The sequence below is a fragment of the Ranitomeya imitator genome, chromosome 5 (assembly GCF_032444005.1).
Source record: "Ranitomeya imitator isolate aRanImi1 chromosome 5, aRanImi1.pri, whole genome shotgun sequence".
Lineage (NCBI taxonomy): Eukaryota > Metazoa > Chordata > Amphibia > Anura > Dendrobatidae > Ranitomeya > Ranitomeya imitator.
The window spans coordinates 93,119,647-93,143,185 of record NC_091286.1 but is presented as its reverse complement, the minus strand read 5'-3'; the positions used below and the strand labels follow the sequence as shown (position 1 = coordinate 93,143,185).

General features: G+C 41.6%; 2 protein-coding genes across 3 annotated transcripts in view; one reads left to right on the top strand and one right to left on the bottom strand.

The window, feature by feature from the left end:
• The window catches only part of XRN2 (5'-3' exoribonuclease 2), a 117,785-nt gene extending 102,379 nt beyond the window's left edge, over positions 1-15,406 (top strand). Inside the window, exons 28-30 of the mRNA XM_069768927.1 lie at positions 12,690-12,753; positions 14,179-14,275; positions 14,681-15,406. Of these exons, the coding sequence (XP_069625028.1) occupies positions 12,690-12,753; positions 14,179-14,275; positions 14,681-14,743 (224 nt within the window). The 3' untranslated portion in view covers positions 14,744-15,406. The remainder of the gene's footprint in view (positions 1-12,689; positions 12,754-14,178; positions 14,276-14,680) is intronic.
• Positions 15,407-18,656: 3,250 nt separating this feature from the next.
• NKX2-4 (NK2 homeobox 4) lies at positions 18,657-21,310 on the bottom strand. Of its 2 annotated transcripts, XM_069767907.1 has the most exons (3): positions 20,895-21,267; positions 20,275-20,730; positions 19,698-20,211 (listed from the first exon to the last, which is right to left on the bottom strand). In XM_069767907.1, the coding sequence occupies exons 1-3, from the start codon at positions 21,262-21,264 to the stop codon at positions 20,072-20,074; spliced, it is 966 nt and encodes a 321-aa protein (XP_069624008.1). In that variant the 5' UTR covers positions 21,265-21,267; the 3' UTR covers positions 19,698-20,071. The 2 variants fall into 2 exon arrangements, with proteins under 2 accessions (XP_069624007.1, XP_069624008.1); XM_069767906.1 differs by having other exon boundaries at positions 18,657-20,730; positions 20,895-21,310.
• Positions 21,311-23,539: the final 2,229 nt, after the last annotated feature.

Below are 23,539 nucleotides of genomic sequence, written 5' to 3'. Positions count from 1 at the left end.
GAAATTCAGCCGAAAACCCTACTTCCCTTTCTTCCTCCCTGGAGACGCCAGCACAGGACCGTGGGTAAGCTGCTCCACTCCAGAGGGAAAAGCTTAACCCCTTCTCTGCACCCATAGCCCTGCTATCGCAGTTTATTGGAGAATAGACATACACTATGTCTCAATCTAAGGAGGCTAAAAGGGGCAATAAAAAAACACAATACCCCTTTGTGCCAGAACTGTGACCAGGCCTGTGCGCAGCCGCCTTCTGCCTCCACCTCCAGTGTCTCCACTGACCCCGTCGAGCCTAACCCTCCTAAGTGGGTCGCGTCCTTGTCACGATCAATGGAATCCTTGGTCAAGGCATTGGACTCTTTCCCGGGATCCTCCCTAAGCCAGAACTCACCTCCGTCGACTGCGATGGAATCTGGCGCAGGTGCGGGGCCGTCCGACCACAGGGGGCGTACTGTACTACAGGAATCTCGGGGTGCCAGATAAAGGACCCTTCCCTCGTCTCCCGTACACGCTCGAGCTTCAGCATCTGGGAGCTCATCTTCTCGCTCTCCTTCCCCCGAGGGTCGCAGCGTACATGACTCGGAATAAGAGTCGGAGGAATCTTTAACCCAAGATTCCTCTATCGGTCAGGAGACACTTGACTCCTTTATTGAGACAGTCAACAAAACACTAATGGTGGACGAGGAATCTGTATCCACTCAGGAACACGTCGTGTCTTTTTAAAAGTCTAAACGCGTTCAAAAGTATTTGCTAATCACCCTGAGTTTCAGGACATTGTCCAAAAACACAGGGATTCACCTGGAGAAGCGATTAGCGGCTTAAAAAGCCACGGAAGCTAAATATCCTTTCTCCAAGGACCTGATGAAGGAGTTGATTCTCCCTCCTTCTGTGGATCCTGCCGTATCGCGACTCGCATGCAAAAGTCTTATCTCTGTCCGACAGTTCATCAGTCAAAAATCCTTCTGACCGTCAAATTGACTACCTGGCTCGCTCAGTCTTTGAGGCCTCAGGAGCAGCTCTCCTTCCATCTTTTGCCGCTCCCTGGGTGGCTAAGGCAATGGTTGCCTGGGCAGAGGTGTTAACCTCTACTGTCCACGACAGTAATCTCCCCCCAGAGGTGGCTAGACTAACCAGATAGCTCAGGCCGGAGATTTCGTATTTAACGCTTGCATAGATGCGGCTAATTGCACAGCGCAAGCGGCTGCAAACGTAATCTCCATCAGGAGGGCCTTGTGGCTCTGTGATTGGCGAGCAGATTCTTCTTCTAAAAAGTCGCTGACCTCTTTACCTTACCAAGCTGGCCGTTTATTTGGGGAGAAACTAGACCAAATCATTTCTGACGCTACCGGAGGGAAGAGTAAATTTATTCCCCAGCAAAAACCTGCCCGGCCTTTTCGGAATCAACAACCGTTTTGATTTCGGTCCTTTCGTAACAGCTCCAGTTGGTCCTCCATTTCCCCTGGTTCGGGACGGTGGGAAAACAGGAATCCCCAGATCTCATACAGACCTATCCGTTCCTGGAAACCCAGACCGAGACCTTCTGGCCCTAAGACATCCGCATCCCTTAAACCTTCTACACAATGACTTGTTGACGTGTCTGGCGGACACCGACAAAGTAGGCGGACTTCTTCTTTCATTCCGTCAAAATTGGCTCTCGGTCATTCACGACGAGTGGGTCAGCGAGCTCGTGTCTTCTGGATACAAAATCGAGTTTTCTTCCATCGCCCTCCGTGCTTCTTCCAGTCTTCTCCCCCAAAATCAAGGCCGTCACATCTTTTTCAGGCCATACAGGCGCTTCAAAGGGACGGTGTCATCGTTCCTGTCCCTCGAGACCAAAGGTTCAAGGGGTTTTACTCCAACCTATTCGTTGTCCCAAAGAAGGACTGAACTCTACGGCCCATACTGGACTTCAAACTGCTAAACAAGTTCGTACGGGTCTGACACTTCAGGATGGACTCGCTCCGTTCCGTTGTTGCTTTCCTGGAAAAATGAGAGTTCCTTGCATCCATAGACACCAAGGATGCTTATCTACACATCCCAATTTTTCCTTCTCATCAGCAGTTCCTGCGCTTCGCAGTCCAGGAAGAACACTTCCAGTTTGTGGCCTTGCCCTTCAGAGTCGCCACTGCCCCCAGAGTCTTCACGAAGGTCATGGCAGCTATCATTGCCATTCTTCACGCTCGGGGAGTGGTAGTTCTTCCGTATCTGGACGACCTACTAATCAAGGGTCCGTCCCATTCTGCCTGCGAGGAGTCTGTAAATATCACCGTGGATTCTCTTTCTCGCCTGGGATGGAAAATCAACTTTGAGAAATCATCTCAATTGCTGGCTCAGCAAATCTGCTTCCTGGGCATGATTTTGGACTCTTCCCGCGGGTTAGTCATTCTCCCTCCAGAGACAGTCTTGTCCTTACAACAGGAGTGTGCAATCTCTCTCGCCCAGTCCCTCACTCCATTCACTTGACGATGCGCATCCTCCGGAAAATGGTTGCGGCGATGGAAGCCGTACTGTTTGCGCAGTTCCATCTCCCCTGCAAAAGGCGCTGCTGTTAGCCTGGGTCAGGAGTCCGTTCTCCCTCGACCGTCGTTTTGGCCTGTCCCCACAGGTAAGGCAGACCCTCAGGTGGTGGACGCTGCAGTCCTCCCTAGACCAAGGGAAGACCTTTCTCCCAGTGCACTGGTTAGTGGTGACTGATGCCAGCCTTTTGGGCTGGGGCGCAGTTTTTAGTCACCACACTGCACAGGGTCGTTGGTCCACAAGAGTCACGTCTTCCAATCAATATCTTGGAGATTCAAGCAATCACACTTGCCTTACGCAACTTTCACCACCTTCCCGCAGGCCATCCTATCAGAATCCAATCCAACAATGCCACAGCCGTGGCGTATATCAACTGGCAAGGGGAAACCCGCAGCAGGGCAGCCATGCTCGAAGTCTCCCACATCCTACGCTGGGCCGAGACCAATCATTCGCTCATCTCGGCGATCCACATACCGGGTGTGGAGAATTGGGAAGCGGACTTCCTCAGTCACCAAGGTCTTGCCTCGGGCGAGTGGTCCCTCCATCCGGAAGTCTTCCAGCAGATTTATCTTCGCTGGGGGACGCCGGATGTGGATCAAATGGCCTCGAGGCTAAACAACCAGGTTCCCCAGTTCATTGCCCAATCCCTCGATCCTTGCGCCATTGGAGCAGATGCTCTGGTCCTGTCGTGGAATCGGTTCCAGCTGCCATACGTATTTCCGCCTCTTCCTCTGCTCCCGAGAGTCATCAAGAAGGTCAGGGCAGATGGGAGACCGGTGATCCTCGTCGTGCCGAGCATGGTACGCGGAACTCGTCCAAATGGTCGCTGATGTCCCCTTCCAGCTTCCTTCTCTCACAAGGCCCGATTTGCTACCAGAACTCTGGGACCCTGTCTTTGATGGTGTGGCCTTGAATCCTGGATTTTAGCCCAAGCCGGATTCTCTCCAGGGGTTTTTTCTACCATGATTCGTGCTAGGAAACCCGTATCCATGCGCATTTATCATCGTATCTGGTGCATCTTCTTTTCATGGTGCAATGCCCATGGACGTTCTCCTCTGGTGTTTTCCATTCCGTCCATTCTGGAGTTTCTCCTATCAGGTTTAGAGTCAGGCCTTGCCCTAGGCTCACTCAAGGGACAAGTGTCCGCATTGTCTGTTCTATTCTAATGAAAGATCGCTTCCAGACTGCCAGTTAAGACGTTCATCCAAGGAGTCTCCCCTACAGAAAGCCTTTGGCTTCATGGGATCTTAACTTGGTTCTCGGAGTTCTTCAGGAGGCCCCTTTCAAACCATTGCAGGACATCTCTCACCCTCCTTTCTTGTAAGGTGGTCTTTCTCGTGGCGATTACGTCAATCAGGAGAGTTTCTGAGTTGGCAGCCCTCTCTTGCCGACCCCCTTTTCTGATTTTTCATCCAGACAAGGTAGTTTTGAGAACCTCTCCCTCTATCCTACCTAAAGTCGTCTCCTCCTTTCATCTAACTGAGGACATTGTCTTGCCGTCATTCTGTCCGGCACCAACCCATCATATCAAGAAAGCTATCCATAATCTGGATGTGGTTAGAGCTCTTCGGCGGTACATATCTCGCACGGCTCTCTTCCGTAAGTCGGATGTCCTGTTCGTCCGCCGTACAATGCAATGCACGGACGAACAATGCAATACACGCAGCCTCACGCTTCGCTCCTGAGTGACGGCGTCAATGCCGGGTATTAACATGTGAGACTCTGCCGTATATCTCCCATGTGTGATCCCGGCCTAATCCTGAGTATCTCACATGTAGAACAGTCATATTGGGAGATGTGACCGCTCTACCTGCCTGACGGCGATACACCACTGACAGGAGGTAATCGCTCGCGCAGTGTGTAGCACTGAGCTGCCGTGAGAGAGTTCACAGGAGTTCATCAGCTCCGGTGCTCTCACTGACGGCACCAATGCGGGAGAACTTTCCCACGCAGCAGTGGTGCCGTAAGGGAGATCACCGGATCTGATAGTCAGGTGAATTCTCTCACGACAGCTCAGTGCTATACACCGCGGGAGCGATTACCTCCTGTCAGTGTATCGCCGGCTGTCTTTGAGAGCAGTCACATCACTCATGTGACTGCTTTTAAAGTGATCAGGATTGTTGTGGGACAATATGGATTATCTTCTCTGCGGACCGGTGAGGATTATTGTGATTTATTTTTTGTTGCATGAGACCTTGGCTTCGGTGGATTAGGCGTTCGGTGAGTATGGTTTATTTAAGATTCATTAACCCCTTTCTGACCTCTGACGGGATAGTACGTCCGAGGTCAGTTCCCCCGCTTTGATGCAGGGCTCCGGCGGTGAGCCCGCATCAAAGCCGGGACATGTCAGCTGTTTTGAACAGCTGACATGTGCCCGCAGTAGCAGCGGGTGAAATCGTGATTCACCCGCCGCTATTGACTAGTTAAATGCCGCTGTCAAACGCTGACAGCGGCATTTAACCGGCGATTTTGGCCATTCGGACGGAAATGAGCGCATCGCCGACCCCCGTCACATGATCGGGGGTCAGTGATGCATCAGAATGGTAACCATAGAGGTCCTTGAGACCTCTATGGTTACTGATCCCGGCTAGCGCAATGTGTGCGAGGTGTACGGAGCGGAGTCAGGTGTGTACAAAGTTGAGCCAAGTGTGAAAGAGGTGAGTGGAGTCGTGTATGTATGGGATGTATGGAGTGGTTCTGCGTGTTTACGAGGTGTACAAAGCGGAGCCACATGTGTATGGAGTGTACGAAGCAGAACCGTGTGTGTACGGAGCGGAGCTGTGTGTCTGAGGTGTACAGAGCAGATCCGCGGGTGTAAGGAGCGGAGCCGTGTGTGTACGGGGTTCACAGTGCGAAGCCACGTGTGTACAGGCTGTAAATTTCTGAGTCGTGAAGAATGGTGCACGACTGTGGGGGAGTATTGGGTGTACTCGCCAGCGTCCGAATGTGCAGTGCGTATGCTCCGGAGCCAACCAGTACACCCAATACACCCCCACACTGCACAGGTCCGGAAATGACGCACTGCAGCGTCATATCAGGAAGAAACAGCACACAGATTTCAAACGCTGGGAGTGCGCTTGGAATTAGAGCGAGGGAGGACATGAACGCCCAGTGTCTGCACTTCCGAAGACATCGCCCTAATTAGTATAGGAATATGTTAGTTGTAAAATCATTTTTCTCAGCGATTACAGGGCAGTATTAGGTCAGACTATACAACATTGCAACAAAACTATAGAGTGCGCAATGAATAGGGAAAATGTGAATTTCGGTGGGAAATATTTTGGAGTGGGGGGCCCAATTTGAAAGTTCGCACTGGGGCCCCTCACTTTGTAGTTACGCCACTGCCTGGAACGCTTGGTCCACTCCCGTCTAATCTGCTATCTCTCGGATAAAGGTACCGTCACACTAGACGATATTGCTAGCGATCCGTGACGTTGCAGCGTCCTCGCTAGCGATATCGTCCAGTGTGACAGGCAGCAGCGATCAGGCCCCTGCTGTGCTGTCGCTGGTCGGGGAAGAAAGTCCAGAACTTTATTTGGTCGCTGGACTCCCCGCAAACATCGCTGAATCGGCGTGTGTGACACCGATTCAGCGATGTCTTCACTGGTAGCCAGGGTAAACATCGGGTAACTAAGCGCAGGGCCGCGCTTAGTAACCCGATGTTTACCCTGGTTACCATCCTAAAAGTAAAAAAAACAAACACTACATACTTACCTACCGCTGTCTGTCCCCGGCGCTGTGCTCTGCACTCCTCCTGTACTGGCTGTGAGCGTCGGTCAGCCGGAAAGCAGAGCGGTGACGTCACCGCTCTGCTTTCCGGCCGCTGTGCTCACACAGACAGTACAGGAGGAGTGCAGAGCACAGCGCTGGAGGACAGACGGCTGTAGGTAAGTATGTAGTGTTTGTTTTTTTTTACTTTTAGGATGGTAACCAGGGTAAACATCGGGTTACTAAGCGCGGCCCTGCGCTTAGTTACCCGATGTTTACCCTGGTTACCGGCATTGTTGGTCGCTGGAGAGCGGTCTGTGTGACAGCTCTCCAGCGACCAAACAGCGACGCTGCAGCGATCCGGATCGTTGTCGGTATCGCTGCAGCGTCTAAAGTCTCTAATGATCTATTAACAGCTAAATCCAAAGGTCATTGCTCCCTGCTGATTCTCCTGGATCTCTCTGCCGCATTTGACACTGTGGATCACCAGCTCCTCCTCACTATGCTCCGCTCTATAGGTCTCAAGGACACAGCCCTCTCCTGGTTCTCCTCCTACCTCTCTGATCACTCCTTCACTGTATCTTTTGCCGGCTCCTCTTCTCCTCGTCCCCTTACTACCGGGGTTCCGCAGGGCTCAGTCCTAGGCCCCCTCCTCTTCTCTCTATACACTGCCCCTATTGGACAAACAGCAGATTTGTGTTCCAGTACCATCTCTAAGCTGATGACACCCAATTATACACTTCTTCCCCCGACATCACCCCTACCCTAATTCAGAATACCAAGGATTGTCTGTCTGCTGTCGCCAACATCATGTCCTCTCTCTATCTGAAACTAAATCTCTCAAAAACGGAACTTCTTGTGTTTCTCCCTTCTACTAACTTCTCTACCTAACTCGAAATTACCCTGGAGGGTTCAACCATAACTCCCAAGCAGCATGCCCGCTGTCTTGTGGTCATATTCGACAACGAACTTTCCTTTACTCCCTATATCCGATCACTTACTCAGCTCTTGTCACCTGCATCTTAAAAGCATCTCCAGAATCCGACCTTTTCTCACCTTTGAAACTTTTAAGACTCTTACTGTCACTCTTATTCATTCTCGTCTGGACTATTGCAACTCTCTTCTGATCGGTCTCCCTCTTACTAAACTTTCTCTTCTCCGATCCATCTTGAATGCGGCAGCCAGGGTCATATTTCTGTCCAGCCGCTTCACCGATGCCCCAACCTTGTGCCAGTCATTACACTGGCAACCCATTCGCTACAGGGTCCAGTATAAACTCATCTCTCTCACCCACAAAGCTCTCCACAGTTGTGCACTGCCTTATATCTCATTTATCGCCCTACACGTGCCCTCCGTTCTACAAATGACCTAAGACTAACATCCCCCGTAATCCGAACCTCACACCTCCGTCTCCAAGACTTCTCTCGTGCTGCGCCAGCTCTCTGGAATGCACTTCCCCAGACGATCAGATTGATACCTAGCCCCGACCTATTCAAGCGCGCTTTAAAAACCTATCTCTTCAAACAAGCCTACCACATCAACTACTCCGTAAACTAACTTTGTCCTGTTCCCTCCTTCCAAATATTATCTGCATGTGAATCTGCACCCTACTATTCCTCTGTCTCCACACCCTCCATACACATGATAACTGCACTTGATACTTGACTATTGCACTTAAACACACGAGCTGATGACCGGATCATGCAGCTTTATATGAAAATCACCATTTATTATAATTGCCAGACCTGAAATAACAAGCACTTTTCACCTATTGTGTCCCCCCATTTCCTTGTAGATTGTAAGCTTGCGAGCAGGGACCTCACTCCTAATATCACTGTTTAAATTGTCTTAACTCGTACCGAATTTGTTTGTACATGTCCCCGCTTAATTGTAAAGTGCGGCGAAATATGTTGGCACTATATAAATAAAAATTATTATTATTAATCCCATTACCCTGATGTCACACTGCATCAGCAAGAAAAAGGTGGTGTTGAAGCAAGAAACTGCATCACAAAACTTTTTTGTTTTTTAAATATCTTTATTTAGCTCAAGAAAGGGATCATTGCTGTACAAAAACTCAAGCAAAAACGCTTGTTTTTGCCACAGCATTTTTCCTGCCAAGAGATGCAGAAGCCTTGCAGAAATTTCTGCAAGCAAATACTCAATGTGCGCACATAGTCATAGGTTTTCACACACCAATGTATTGTATGTTTATTGGTGATAAGTGTAGAACTTGATAAACGTATCTATTTTTTCAACACTATGTGACTATGAAAAATGTTAACTTTTTAAAAAAAGATTATCGTCACTAAATGACTGATGAAACCAGGCACACTCTGTACACCGTCTGTGTGGCCAAACCGTTCAAATCACTAGGCCAACTACTTCTCCAGCTATCCCAGCCAAGGGTGGAACAAGTGGTGGGAATGTGCACTGGATGGTTTGACCAGGATTGTGCTTGGTTTGAACAGTCATTTGGTGCTACTACTTTACAGGGCTCTTGCCCCTTTGGTAATTTAAATTGTTACACTGCTCTCAAGAGAATTAGTTAACTCTTGAGTGGTAAAATGTTGCCGAGGTGTCTGGTAGTCCTTTTGGCTTCTAGTCCTAGATAAACAATGTACACTTGGTGGTAGAATTTGGCAGCACTAAAGCATAACATCGGTTAAACTCTGAAGAAGACGCAAAGTTCTGCCAGTGTCGCCTTATCTGTATATGAAAGGATCTCTTAATGGAAATTGCATTGCTCCAGCTGCGATACTGAATGATAACTAGATTGACGAGTAACCGTGTCTTGAAAGAAAAGGCGCATAAAATGTATTCCATATATTTATGGGATCACAGTCTGGTACACGCTCAAAGTGACATTACTGTAGAGAAGGGTAGTGTGGTCAATCAAACAGCCACCTCTTTCAAGTGGCCGTGGTGGGTGTTCCTTTCTGCTTTTCCTTGATTTGACATTGATGTGCCAATTTTCAGCTGATGAATAATTGGCTATATGCTGATAACTTGCAGGAGTCAAGTACAGTCTGCTACTGCTCTCCGTGAATGGCAGATGTAGTTTATGCAAACCAGATGATCTGATTTCTGACTTTCTTTCATTGCACTCGGTAAACTTGTCAGTTAGCTGAGTAGGCAAGCGATTTTGATTAGTGCAATCAGTAAACATGAAGTCTCCTCTTTGATTGCTGAGATGATTAGCTAAACACTCTTAAGTAGCTGTTTGGAGCTTTTAGTTTATAGTTTGTTGTCATCTGTGCTTTAGCGTCAGTATTACACATCCCCTTTATCTGCCTGAGCTATCTATATTTTTTTTTATAAGTGCTATTTTGTTTCATCAGATACATTCATGGCTTGAGTTCAGCATATGAAATATCTCTATAAGAGATTGCTCTATTAATATTAATATGCACTTGTAAATGGATAAAAACATTTCCTGTCATTTGTTCAGCCCATACTGCAAAATAAAGAAAATCTGCATTTTGGCGGCTTACGGTCTGGTTTGCATTTTTGTGAAATGTAAACTTTTCCCCAATTTTTACAACCCCTTGCTTTCAGTTAAGCAGCAAAATCTATATAAAATGAAGCCTTAATAAATCCCTCTTGGTTTCTTTTGTTGTTTTGATCTGGTAAACTTTTGCAGAATAAGAAGGGACTGCCTCCTTTCAGCCAATATTGTTTGCCATTTTTTGTCATCGCTCCAGTGATCCTGCTACAAACCTCTTCGGATTTTCACCTCACTGAAACCGTTCACATATCGAAGCTGATATTGAACTTTGTGTTACCATATTTTTCGGACTATAAGACGCACCCAGGTTTTTACAGGTGGAAAATAGGGAAAAAAATATTTGAAGCAAAAAAAGTGGTAAAATATTTAATAACATACTATTATATGTGGTGTTATTATATATAATAGTATGTTATTATGTTGGAAGCTGCGGGACCAGTGTGGTGTCTGTACAGTACTATATGAAGATGCTGGAGGGTGAGTATAAGAATGGGGGCACAGGGCTTATATTTAAAGCACCACTCCAGCACTGCAAAATAACACTGGAGTGCTGCTTTAAAATCCAATGGGAGAACTATAACTCAGCATGTCCTGCAGATCCTATGACATGCTGGGAGTTATAGTTCACTAAAGAAGTGGCAGAGTGCTTTATTGTGTTTTGGAAAGACTAACCTCTTAATTGTGGCAGCCAGCCACACTGTCGTGAGGTAAAAGCATCCCATGAATGCACACAGAGCCCTCCCTCTTGTTGCCTTTCCACAGCACAGGTAATGGAAGCCAGCAGATTCTAGTGTTGGAGTCTGAAGGACCTGTGATGATGTCAAGAAGAGGGAGGGCTCTGTGCTGCCATGTGATGCTCCAGCCCGCCCACTTCTGACATCATCACAGGTCCTCCTTGTGCACACTGCACAGCACTCAGCTCCAGCCCAGGAAGGTACAGCGATCTCCTCTACCCCGGACCCTGCTGCTGCTGCCTCCTCCTGCCCCGGACACACAGATCAGCCATGTGTGTCCCTGCTTAAGTGCAGTATTCATTTGCCTCTCCCCACTGCTTAGCTGATAGGTGGGCGGGAGTAGCTAATGAATATTCACTGCACTTAATCATCGGGACCACATAGTTTCCCCAGCACTGATTCAGGGCAGTAGGGACATCCTGAAGTGGGATAACAGTGCGATCCCACTCACTGCTGCCCCCCTCCCCACATGCTACATCCGTACCATAAGACGCACCCACACTTTCCTCCCAAATTTGGAGGAAAAAAAGTGCGTCTTATGGTCAGAAAAATACGGTATATAAAAGTTGTGTACTGTGGTATATTGCTAATGATTGGATAAAAAGTGACCCCTCTGGTCCTCATCTGAACCAAGGTTGAGACAGAGATTGGATCAAGAGCATTATATTCTTATTCAGCGGGGCAAGAGCTGAAAAATGAGAACCATGTAGATGGGGAGACCGGTCAGTCGCCTATTGCAGGGAGGGAAGAAGTCGGCCAGGGGTTGAGTTGATCTGGTCAGGTCTCGCCCTATTATTCCCGGATGTCTTTTTTTTTTTTTTTTTAAACAGCATTTTGTTGAACTAGGAAAATGCTGACTATTCATGTCACTCATTGAATCACCATAGACTGGAGTACATCCCTGTCTACAACATGCATGCCGTATCCTCATACAACGATCATTCTGTCCTCATGCAGTTAAATCAGCCCATGTGAATTTGCCAATGAACATGCACTGGATCGACTTATATATAGTCGACCAGCGTTCACTTATGGGCAGAATTCTATGTAGATAGACCTTGATGTGCATGGACGCCCCTATACACATTAGCTTAGAATTTGCTGACCCTACCGGTATCGGCAACATTGGTCAACAATCTGTGTATGGGTGGTTTCCCGACTACCACCATAGATGATGTGAAGGGAGTGAAGCATCGCCCGTTGGATTTCCAGAGGCCAATTATTTTGTTCTCCAGGAGCAAAACTACTTCCACAGCTGTCTCAGCACCTCTTATCAAAGACACACCAGTGTTCTGCTGAGTGTTCCTGTATATGGGGGAGTTGGGGGACATGGCTGTTGGCCAATTGATTATTCAGCAGTCTATTTAATGTGTATGAATTCTTAAGAATTAATATCTTTACAGTTGCAAAATTAATGGGGAGATGAAACAATGTGTATATACTGAGATATAAATGTACAGATGTATTTGCTCGCAAATCTACAATATTCCAGAATGGCTGTATTGATTAGGGTTGAAGAAAAAAAATCTTGGCTGGGCCTTTGTAATTAGGTCTTACTTAAACAATGATGATCTCACAGAAAGCCAAAGATTTGCAAGCTCCACAATTTCTGGAGTGCTGTGTACTGAATGAGTATCTATTGATTAGAAGCCTTTCATGCTGTGCTCTGGCCAATCTTGTCTAGAAGAAGAGCATCCATCTAATTGCTTGTTTTGTTGTGACTGCGTCTCTACTGTAGTATTGTCGAAAACAAAGGAAAGGGTGGGTGGTCCTTCAGCTCACATACACGCGCCGTTTGCTGGAAGATGATTTATATCTGAACCAGAAATTTCTTGCACTGTATTCTACAAATGAAACCGATGCAACTTCCCTAAATGTCTTGTAGATCATGATCTTCATACTGGTCTTTAGGAAAAACAACTGATTTTCGTTTGTAGATGGTGGAAAAAGGGCTTGGTGCACCTCTCCCCCTTTCTCCTCCCGTAATAAATATTAGACCGTTTCCTCAACCTTTCCCAGATTGTTTCTGGACTGAATCTTAATATTCTAAGTTGTGCTGTGAAGGATGAGACTTTATTAATAATTTCGAACATGCATGAAGGGATGCTTTTTCCTAGGTGAAGGGAGGAAAATGTCTTGATACATGGAGGGGGGCACAAATCTGTTTTCAGCTTCTAACATTCATTAATGTGTGAATTCTACTAAAAAAATTTTTTCATTCCCTATAGACCCCAGAGCATCAAATTCTTGGTCCATGCGTCCACCGCTTTATAGCCAGCCGCCCCTACAAAGGTAAGATTCATGTAGCATTTTTAACGAAAAGACCTGTCAAAACATTGGCTTCCGACTGAGCGCTTTGCCACAGACAGCCCAAGAAAGTGACTCCCAGTAGTCTGATATCCATCGCTTGCCTTTATCTCCTTGCAAAGTTTTGGAACTGAACAAAGATTTGGGTTGTAGGGTAGGCTAAACAAATTTCTTTTCAGAAGCTGCCTGGAAATTAATGAGGCATAACTAATGATGTTCCACTTTATAAGCTCCATGTTGGAATAGCCGTGTTGGCACAGACCCGCTATTGATTCTTGCTACAAACCTCTTGAAGTACTAATCAACTTCTTTGGTCCTACTTTTTCAAGGCTGACAAGCCCATTGTAGACCAGTGTCACTGTAGGTCAGTAGTTATTAGTTGCCACTGAAAACAGTTTCTTTAACTACTTAAGACTCTACTGAATTAAAAGCAAGAAGGGTCTGGAAGGATTATAGAATCCACAGGCTAATAAGTACCGCGCAATGGAAAGAATGTGACGTGGTTTAATAATGAGGGATGTTATACATATGTTCCCTGACAAAACACAGAAGTTTGTAAAGGTCCCTACTTGTCTGCATCCATTGTAAAACTTCTAATGAACTCACTTTAATCCATATGAAGAAATAAATACAAGTCGGACTATGGCGAGTTTGTAACACTACCCATATAACACCTTTAGTGCTACATTTTTTCCTTTTTGGTGGCAGTCTTCCAGACAAAGCAAAGCTTTAGTTCAACGCCGAGTTTTCAGTCCACTTACACCCGTGTATATGGTCTAACTGGGTTGTATCAAACGCAGGTACAAGTTCGCCAAGGGTTTGTGAATTGGTTCTCTACACCAAGGCAATTAAAACATTTGTAGCAGCTAGTAATATGGGGTGCCCGTCTAGATCATAATGGATGTTAAATTTGTGTTACCATATAAACTGTATACCAAATGTCAGCCCATGCCAATTAGTGCTGATGTTGCTAGGTCACGGCGGTCAATTGAAAACCCCATCAATAGAACTTAGAAAGGTTTTTTTCTTTTCCTGGTCAGACCTTGTGACATATTGCACAGAGTAATGGATGGGAACAAAAAAAAATTCTGATAAGCACCCTACCCTAGATTCAAATTCTTTGCTGTAAGAATTCATTTGCAATCTGCAATTAAGTGGAAAGAATGGCGAGCCTTGGAGGGTTTGGACTTTCAGAAAACAAAGCATTCTCCTGCTTATGTTTACCCTTTGGATAATGCACTTTGACTTGGAAATCTAGTGTTCAGAATGAAGAGCGCACACCACTGAACAAAAACAGTGTTAGTAATTTCTGCCAAAAAAGCAATAGTGGACAACTTTGTGGTTTTTTTTTTTTTAAATTACAAAATGTTTTCTGTCTGACCCATTTTTTATCTATTTATTTTTAATAAGTTATGGACTCATGCAGAATATGCACCAACCATATCAAAATCCGCACGGTGGACCAAGCAATTACTACCAACGACACAGAGATGACCGGAACCAGCAGGTAAATTAGCTCGTTTATATAGGGCTGCAGTTTGGCCTGTCCTTGACGGTGATTAATCATAACCCGTAGGTTACTTACATTATTATTTTCCTTTTGTTTCATGGCTTCTCCCAGTGACAAATTATTTTTTACCACCTTTAGAAATGAATTAAATTAGTAGTTGCCCTGTTTGCGGTTTCTATTGTGTTTATTGGACAATGGCAATGCTTGTCAGACAAATCTCCCTTCTTCCCATTGTGTTTAGAGTTGTCCTGAGCGTATTTTAACTTCTGATTAGTTCCATGTCGTCCATTTTGTTATGAAATTTTTGTTAGGATTCGGCATGTCTGTATAAAGCTTTTTACTTTTCTGTAGTTTAATCCTGTAAACAAACACTTTTTAAAAAAAATTTTTTGTGTTTTTCAGAATTACAACCAAGGGAGAAATTACCAAATGCCGCATCAGCAAGGAAGATACGGCCGGAAATAATTTTTGAATACATTTTTTTTTTTGCTGGTAGACTGTTTGGTACAACTTATTAAACATACTGTGTAAATGTGTTTTTATTTTGTGCAGGTAGTTTGTAATTGATTATATTGTTTCTAATTTAATGTCTTTAAAAGAAAGGCATTTTTTTAAAAAAAAATTAGCTGGTCACACTACTTGGCAATGTTCTGACCTATGTGAGACAGCATCGTGCAGATGTTTTGAAGGTTCTAGATTCCAGTTCTGAAGACATTTTTAAACTTTTTTTTTTCTTTGCTATTTTTTTTTTATTTTTTAACTGTCCATTGATGTCTGCAATATTTCAAAGAATTATGCATACCCAATGTCAATGTCTTCTACATTTTGTTTTGTTCCAAAATGATTTTATAAATACATGAACATTGCCAATGTTGTCTTGTTTTGTTCTTTCCTATTGTTATGCTGTTATATTTTGTTTTTAAACCTTTTTTTTATTGCAATTGTTAATCTTTTTTTTTTAATCAGAACCTTAAACTTGTATTTAGTAAGCAATCCACACTAAATAGGAAAAAAAAAGGATAATTGTGCTTTAAAAGTAGTGAAATCGTAGCAATTATTTACCTGTATCACTCAAAATACTAAATCGGCAATCCTGCTTTCACATTCAATAAACCTATTCTTTCCTAATGGTTTTGTGGCTGCACTCATCTCTGGTGTAGTTTTTATTTGCATCTGCACACTTTCAGCCATGCTCTTTGTGATGGGTCTTATTGCCAGGAACATAACTTTCTAGTGAAATTCCTAGCTTGCATGGTGGGCGCAATATATGATTGTTTACCAGCATACAATTTAATTATAGTTTTCCGGCTAAATTTCACCCTGAAAATTTTAAGGAAGAACGTTATTCATATTGCTGTTCTAGAATATGTTATATATGAATAAGGCACGTGTGTATAGATAATATACATATCCATCCATCTACCTGACATACTAATTGCATACACGTGTCTGATTCATATCTGTTGGACAAACTGTTGCCGAAATGCATCATCTTCCAGTTTTTAAGAGTGACTTCAAAACACTATTGTGGATGTGCCCATTCTTGAGGGCCGACGCATAAAACCCTTCGCTATTGGACATATCTGTATGAAAGTGCTAAGTTCTTTTGATGGCTTTTATCACTACTTTTTACTTGCTTAAAAGAAAAAAAACATACACAATCATACTTGTAACCATTTTTATTTTTTTCATAACTTCTAGGTGAAAAACCGTATCAAAGTGAAAAAAAAAAAAAATAAAATCTGTATGACCCTTTAAAAAACCAAACTTCTGGGGATGTGATGTGGGTCTACAAGTTGGGCTCAAATAATGCTCTTACTAAGACATGTATATGCTTCGTTACAGATACCTTCTGTTTTATGTATTTGAGGCTTGAGAAATGTTCCTTCAAGTGAGAGGAAACATAGCTTTTATGGGTGAATAAAAGATCCCACATGCCCTCCTACCATCCAGAAATTCCTGGTCAGGCCTTACAAATGGGGCATTATTTTTTTTTTTACCCTATCCGTAATGCAAAATTTGATGCAACTGTGATTTTTATGACACTGTAGACATTTGATCAAATTATTGTAAGTGTAGTTATAATACAGCTAATGTCTTCATATCATAATCATGGCCATAAACCTATATCACTTAAGTCTTAATGATTTTAGTTTTTCAATATGTCCATTAAAAAAAATGTTGACAGTCATATTTTTTATTTTGCTTATTTTTACTCTAATCCATCCAGAAAAATAAGTCTAGTTCTGAACACTGGATTCCAATAACTTTTTTATTTTGTTCAAACCTATATAGAGATCTATAGATTAGTATAAATACACGTGTGTGTGTGTGGGTGTATATATATATATATATATATATATATATATATATATATATATATATATATATATATATATATATATATATATATATATATATATATATATATATATATATATATATATATATATAAAATTTCCATATACAGCTCTGGCAAAAAATTAGAGACCACTGCAAAATGTTCTGTCTCATTTTTCTCTTTATAGGTATATTTTTCAGTAAAATGTAAATTGTTTTTGTTCTATAAACTTATGACGACATGTCTCTGAATTTCCAAGCAATAATTTTTGTATTTTTGTGACCAAGAAAAATTGTCAAAATGTAAAAAACTAAACAGTGCTTTCAGACCTCAAATAATGCAAAAAAAACAATTTCAGAATCATTTACAGTAGAAACAACAGTACTAATGGTTAAACCCAGGAAGAGTTCAGAAATCAATGTTTTGTGGACTAACCATGATTTTTAATCACAGCTTCCATGTGTCTTGGCATGCTTTCACCAGTCTTTCACACGGCTTCTGGCGCAAAAATGTAAGCAGTTCTTCTTAGTTTGATGGCTTGTGACTTTTCTTCATCATCTTGATTATATTACAGCGGTTTTCAATGGGGTCAAGTCTGGAGATTGGGCTGCCCATGACAGGGTCTTGATGTGGTGGTCTCTCAATTTTTGCCATAGATAGATATATATATATATATATATATATATATATATATATATATATATATATATATATATATATATATATATATATATATATATATATATATATATATATATATATATATAATCTATCTATGTGTATATATGTGTGTGTGTGTGTATACACACACACACACACACACACACACACACACACATATATACATATATATATATATATCTCGTTAGTATATGTAAATCCAACAGTAAGGCGGATTTAAGCTGTTCAACAGATAATCATGCATTGACCACCCGTGGTTCTGACCCAAACTCGGCAGCCTAATATTTGTCTGAGGCTTTATTATTTATGGTATTAAGTTTTCTATATACAAAAATATACATATATTTTACATATATTTTAAATGCTCTTCCTCCATAGGTTATCTGCGCTCTATATCGAGCCTTAATTTGCACTACCATCTCCACTAGCTTTGGAAGTATTAATCAGCCTGTATAGAAACGACTAGAAATTTCAAGTACTGTAGTTTCTCTCGATGACTACCATATCATATGTCGGTCATGATAATTAAGTAGTATTTTTACCTGATTTGTAATCCTTGTTAAATAGCAAGCTATAAATCTTTATCATTACACAGTCAAACTTTTTCTACTATTCAATGGCAAGCTTCGTATCATACCTCAGTTTACAGTGATCCATGAAGTGACACTTCATATATATATGAAGTTTATAGTATATATATAGTATATATATAGTTTTACTACTTTAGATTTTGATTGCATTTTTTCTGCATACAATGAGGAATTGAAATTAAGCACACTGCTTGTACTCTGGGCACCCTCCAGTCTCACTGTTGTAATAAGACAGTGACAATGTTAGTATATAGTATAGCAATATGAAGTCATTTTTTACAAATAAAAATAAACATTTAATCATTGTATTTTACTATGTAATAGCTGTCTCTGTATACACACTTAAACTGATTCAACTGCTGCTCAAATATGTTCTCAGCAGAAAAATGACTTTTCTAGATGGTTAAATTAACCTTTTTATAAGTGTTAAGTAAATAATTGAGAAATAGAATCATTTACAGTTTCCACTTAAAACAAAGTACCTTCCCCCATCGTCACTGCTTTTGTGTAGCTGCCACATTTTTTTGGTTGATTTTAAGACCAAAAATGTCACGAGACAGACCCCCATCCTCCAGTAGTTTGTATGTTGTAGTATCTCCGGATTGGGGGGTGTATTTAGGAGGCTGTGAGATGCAGCTGAACTTTAGTTTTTGCTTTTGTTCTGTTTGGACCAAGTAGCCTTTCTGGCCAGTTCCGTGCAGGGACACTTATCCCCTCTTCAGTTAATGAGGTTCACCTAGTCACTACTTTCGTATGCTTTTTAAAGATCTGCACTGCAAAGCTTACTGGCATGTCTGCTGAAAAGAAACAAAGATCCATGGCTTCAATACTCCCACCACCCCCATAAGGACACATTCCTTGCCGAATTCAAAAGTTATCAAAGATTAACCCCTTTTCTTGCTTCATGCACCTGTTTTCCTTCTCCAATATACTACAGAGGTTAATCATCACCACCAAAGAGGTCCACCATGATTCTCACCCGAATACATCTGGCTCCTAATTACACAGCATGGTCATATCTCCTGTAATCCTAGGTTTATTTTATGTATTTATATGACCGGATTGGTCATGCTTTGCACCATTGAGGTTATAAACATATTGTAGCATTATAGAAAATTAAGATCGTAGTGAAAAAATGCCCTGCTCTCACACTCTAAAAATAAAATTCAAATTATTGAAATGAAATTACTCATTGCGTCAATGAATTCAGACATGAGCTTGAAGTTAGTGTTTTTTTTTTTTTTTTTGTTCTTTTTATTAAGTTATTTAGCTGTGTCTGAATAATATTATTTGATTTTCCTGTTGGAAACAACATGTCAAACATTCACAAAACAAATCCCACCAATGGAAGTCATTAAAACAATGCAGAAGTGTCAAATAATAAATACGGGATGGATTTTGGAGAACTCGCCAAAGGAGGAAAAACCCAAATATAATAACCTGTTTAACTATTTGAATATGAAAATACGGCCATACAATCATTAGGTATATTATATTAAATCATTTTAGGTCATAAGGAAAAAAATCCAAAAATCTGACTTTCATATCGGCTTTGACTTTTTTGTACATTAATTTTGTAAAATACTAAAATATGTAAAAATAAAATAAAATTTACAATACTCAGGAATACGTTGCAGCTACTTTACGGAATTTTCTATAAATATTATTACAGTTGAATTTCATTGATCACATAACATTTGAAAACAATAACAATAAAAAAAATCTATAAAATACTGTAAAGAGAATGTCTATAAAATACTATCTTGAAAAGTTTATTAAACACGCAGTAACAGGCTGATTAATCTGTCCTGTATTGAGCTGAATGAGTCTTGTTGACTTGGTGTCAATAAAAATATTGTCACATTGTTTATCTCGCCATAAGAAAAATAGAAACGTTTCTTTGCTTTACGTTTGAATAGTTTTTGCTTTCTTTTTTTTGTTGCATTTTTATTTTTAAATATCATTGTTCTCTACAGACAACCATATGCACCAGCATGCGATGTCCTTAACATTTTACGTCTGCTGCACCAAGCCCTATTGACAGTTTTTGCAGTCTATAGTAAAGATGAAAAATTACATGCCAAATTTTAGCCGCCATAAGGTTACCGACTCTTGTTGTAAAGTATGGATTTTTAGTAGCTCTTGACTTGTAGGTGAATCAAGATATAAAGCGCATTAGCCTTACCACGTTCTCCCATAGAGCATGCCAGGATTGACCATGCCATTGCTGTAGTCTACACTTGAAGTTTCCATCTGTGCTATGTTGACCACCTGATTATGGAGCGATTGAGGACTAGGGGACATTTCTTCTAAATCTGGTGCTTGATTTAAAGAGTTAACCTGTTGATGCTGGTGAACAGAGCTGTTAGAAGAAGACAATACACCATTGGAGCTGTTTTGCTGCTGTTGTGTTACTTGTCCAGTGGTTGAGCTGTTTGAACTGTTTTGACACGGCTTGCCATCTTTTACAAGGACGGGCACTGCCACTCGGCGAGGTGATTGTTGTTGGCATAGGTTACTTTCTTGCTGAAGTTGTTGCGTGACCTTGTCTTTCGCTTGTCTTTTCATTTTATACCTATGGTTCTGGAACCAGATCTTTACTTGAGTAGGGGTAAGGTGAATCATGCTGGCCAGGTGCTCTCGTTCAGGTGCTGAGAGATACTTCTGTTGCTTGAACCTCCTTTCTAGCTCGTACACTTGAGCCTGAGAGAAAAGGACTCTTCTCTTCCTTCTAGGAGCTGCATGAAGAGGAGCCATTGACTTGGCAGCTTCTGCTATACCTTGTAAAGTGCCCATCCCAGCCATGTTCATACCAGTAGATGGTCCCATAAATCTAGAAACTGACATACATGCAATTAGCTTGTTGACATTGCAAGTCCTTAACCCAACATTTCACTTGACTTACATTTTGACTTTCCCATTACTTATACAGAAGATATACCGTATATCCTAACTATATGAATGATGGTCAATTTTATAGACATAAAAAGAAAGCCATACTTACTTGTTGAATATCTTGGGTCTGGGTTGGCTCCATACCAGCCAGTAGCTGCTGCACTGTTTCTCATGGTATCTTGATAAGTTGAAATATCTCCCATATTGCTGATGCTTCCATTGCAGTAACCACCCATTGCACCATGTGAAAACTGAGAAACACTGTGCGGCATGTGATAGGTGGTGGTCACTGTGGCATTATGGCCCATGGTGTGCTGCTGCATCCCTGTCTGGGAGATGTGAGTCTGTCTATAGGCTCCTAGAGAGGTGCTGAGGTTACCAGTGTTGTCCATGCTACCAAACTTCTTGTAGGTCTCTTCAATGGGACTCAGAATGTCGGTCACTGAAAAAGGTGTAGTATGCTTTGGGCTCAACGACATGGTTCAGCGACCAAGCAGGTAAAAAACTGAAGATCTGATCAGTCTTGTGTAGTGTCAATTCTTTCTCCTTATGGATGTTGTCTACGTAAGAGAGTGCTTGGAGGACGCCTGAGATCCGATTGATCGCCTTACAAAGTAGGCGAGACCTAAGCTCTCTTATCTCGGGTTTATTTTAGCCTGTAGCCAGGTTTACAACACTCACTGGAGTGGGAGGGAAGGGGGAGGCTTGGGAGGGGCAACAGGAGACCATCACACAATACTCATTCACACATTTCCAAGATAATTGACTAAAGATGCAGTTACTTTCCTAATGAAGACCCTAATCTGAACCTGCTAGAGCCATTTCTGGAAGTACATTCCTGGGCCAGTGATGTAAATAACTCTCACCATTTTTGAGAAATCAAGAGTAAACACCCTCCTAATAATGGTAGAATAGTCTGACATCTCTACCTGCTGAGAAGTTGAAACCTGGAGAAGAAAGGATCTTTGTACAGAATCTCAAGTGTTAGAAGATGCCAGGAACATTCAACCCCAAAATGTAAGTACGTTTTCATTATACTTAACACTTTGGTGGCTACCATTAATATGTCTCAAGAATAAGCATGGGCTCTTCCTATCAGCAACAGGTTATATAAAACTCGATGTTCGCACAGGGCACATTCACCGCACTCATTATTTCCAGAACTCATGCACAGTCCTATGTGGTGCTGAAGGAAAGCGGTGTATGACTTCTATACATCTCCACTCCAGCAGCTGCTTCTGTAACATCTGTAGAGTATCTACTATGTATCGCACTATAACTAAAGTTTTGTTTTAAGCCTCTAGTCCACATTTCTTAGGCAATGTATGGTCAGCGTGCTAATATGTAAAATGCTATCCATAGAACGTCAAGAAAATAACTTCAACTATTGTTTTAATGTGTTACTGAATATATATTTATGTACATGTACTTGTGTACGTGTGTGTGTGTGTATATATATCAGATTGACTATATATATATATATAATATATATATATATATATATATATATATATATATATATATATATATATTTATATATATATAATTTTTTTTTTTTTCTCTTTATCAAACAAAAAATAATTTTTCTTCTATTTATGTATATCCGAATTAGAAAAAAAAAAGCTGTTTCTGGCACTGGAGTGGTGAGATATAATTGTACAGTTTATACAGTGATTATTAAGACAGAAGAAGTTAATGTTCACACATAGATATATGCAAATATTATATATGTATATTTATTACAAGTATTAGAGAATAGGAATATAAAGTAGTACACATTTTGTACAGATATCATTTTCCAATAACGAAGTGGTAGCAGTATTCTATCTCGTATAAGCTAATCTCATATCTGTCTCCTCTCATCTAGTATGGTAAGTATAAAAATCCAATAGCACTGCAGAATTCAATGTGAAAAAATGGTACATTTTATTCACCCATATAAAATGATGGGGCTGAATAATGTACAGCCTTTTTTTCACACCTCAATTTAAAGTGCTGCCATCTTTTGTACCTCCTATTTGGAAGGACACTTAGTTGGGTTCTTGGGATTGGCACCCATTCTCTGAGCACATTGCTGCTTTCTTTTACATTTTTTTTTTTTTACTTAACTACTTTCATTTTCTATCCATCCTGTACTTGTATCACATGTTCAATTCTTTTATTCAGGTTAACCAAAGGAAAGAAAATTTCTCGGCTAAGTGAGGTGATGATCCGTCATTAACATACATACCGGTAGTGTCCTCAGGGGTATCACATTAAGAATTATACTATCACAAGTAATAATAACACCAAGAATAACAATTCTAGGACTAGAAATAATGGTAATGGCACTAACGAAAACACTAGAAATAATATTAATGCCACCATAAGAAAAAATATTAACACTAGTTATAGTAGCACAAGAAATATTAACATTTCTATAAAGAATAGCACTTATAAAATTCACATTAGAAATCATATTTGCACTAGTAGTAATAATGGCAGCACTTCGCATCAGTCGCTTAGATGCTGCTTTTTCCTTGACTATACATTTGTTAATACTATGAATATGTGGAGTATTTTGCACTTAGAATAATAGGCCTGGAGGTTGGCGTGTATGGGATGTATTTGGGCGTAAGTTCCGAGTTGAAAAGCTAGGACTGCCATAGGTGCAGTGTAACAAGCACATGGTAAAATATAGTTAATGGACCCTCATGAGCTTCGAATAGGGATTTTTTTTCCCCCTTGGCTACTTAAAACTAGAAATAAAAGGTG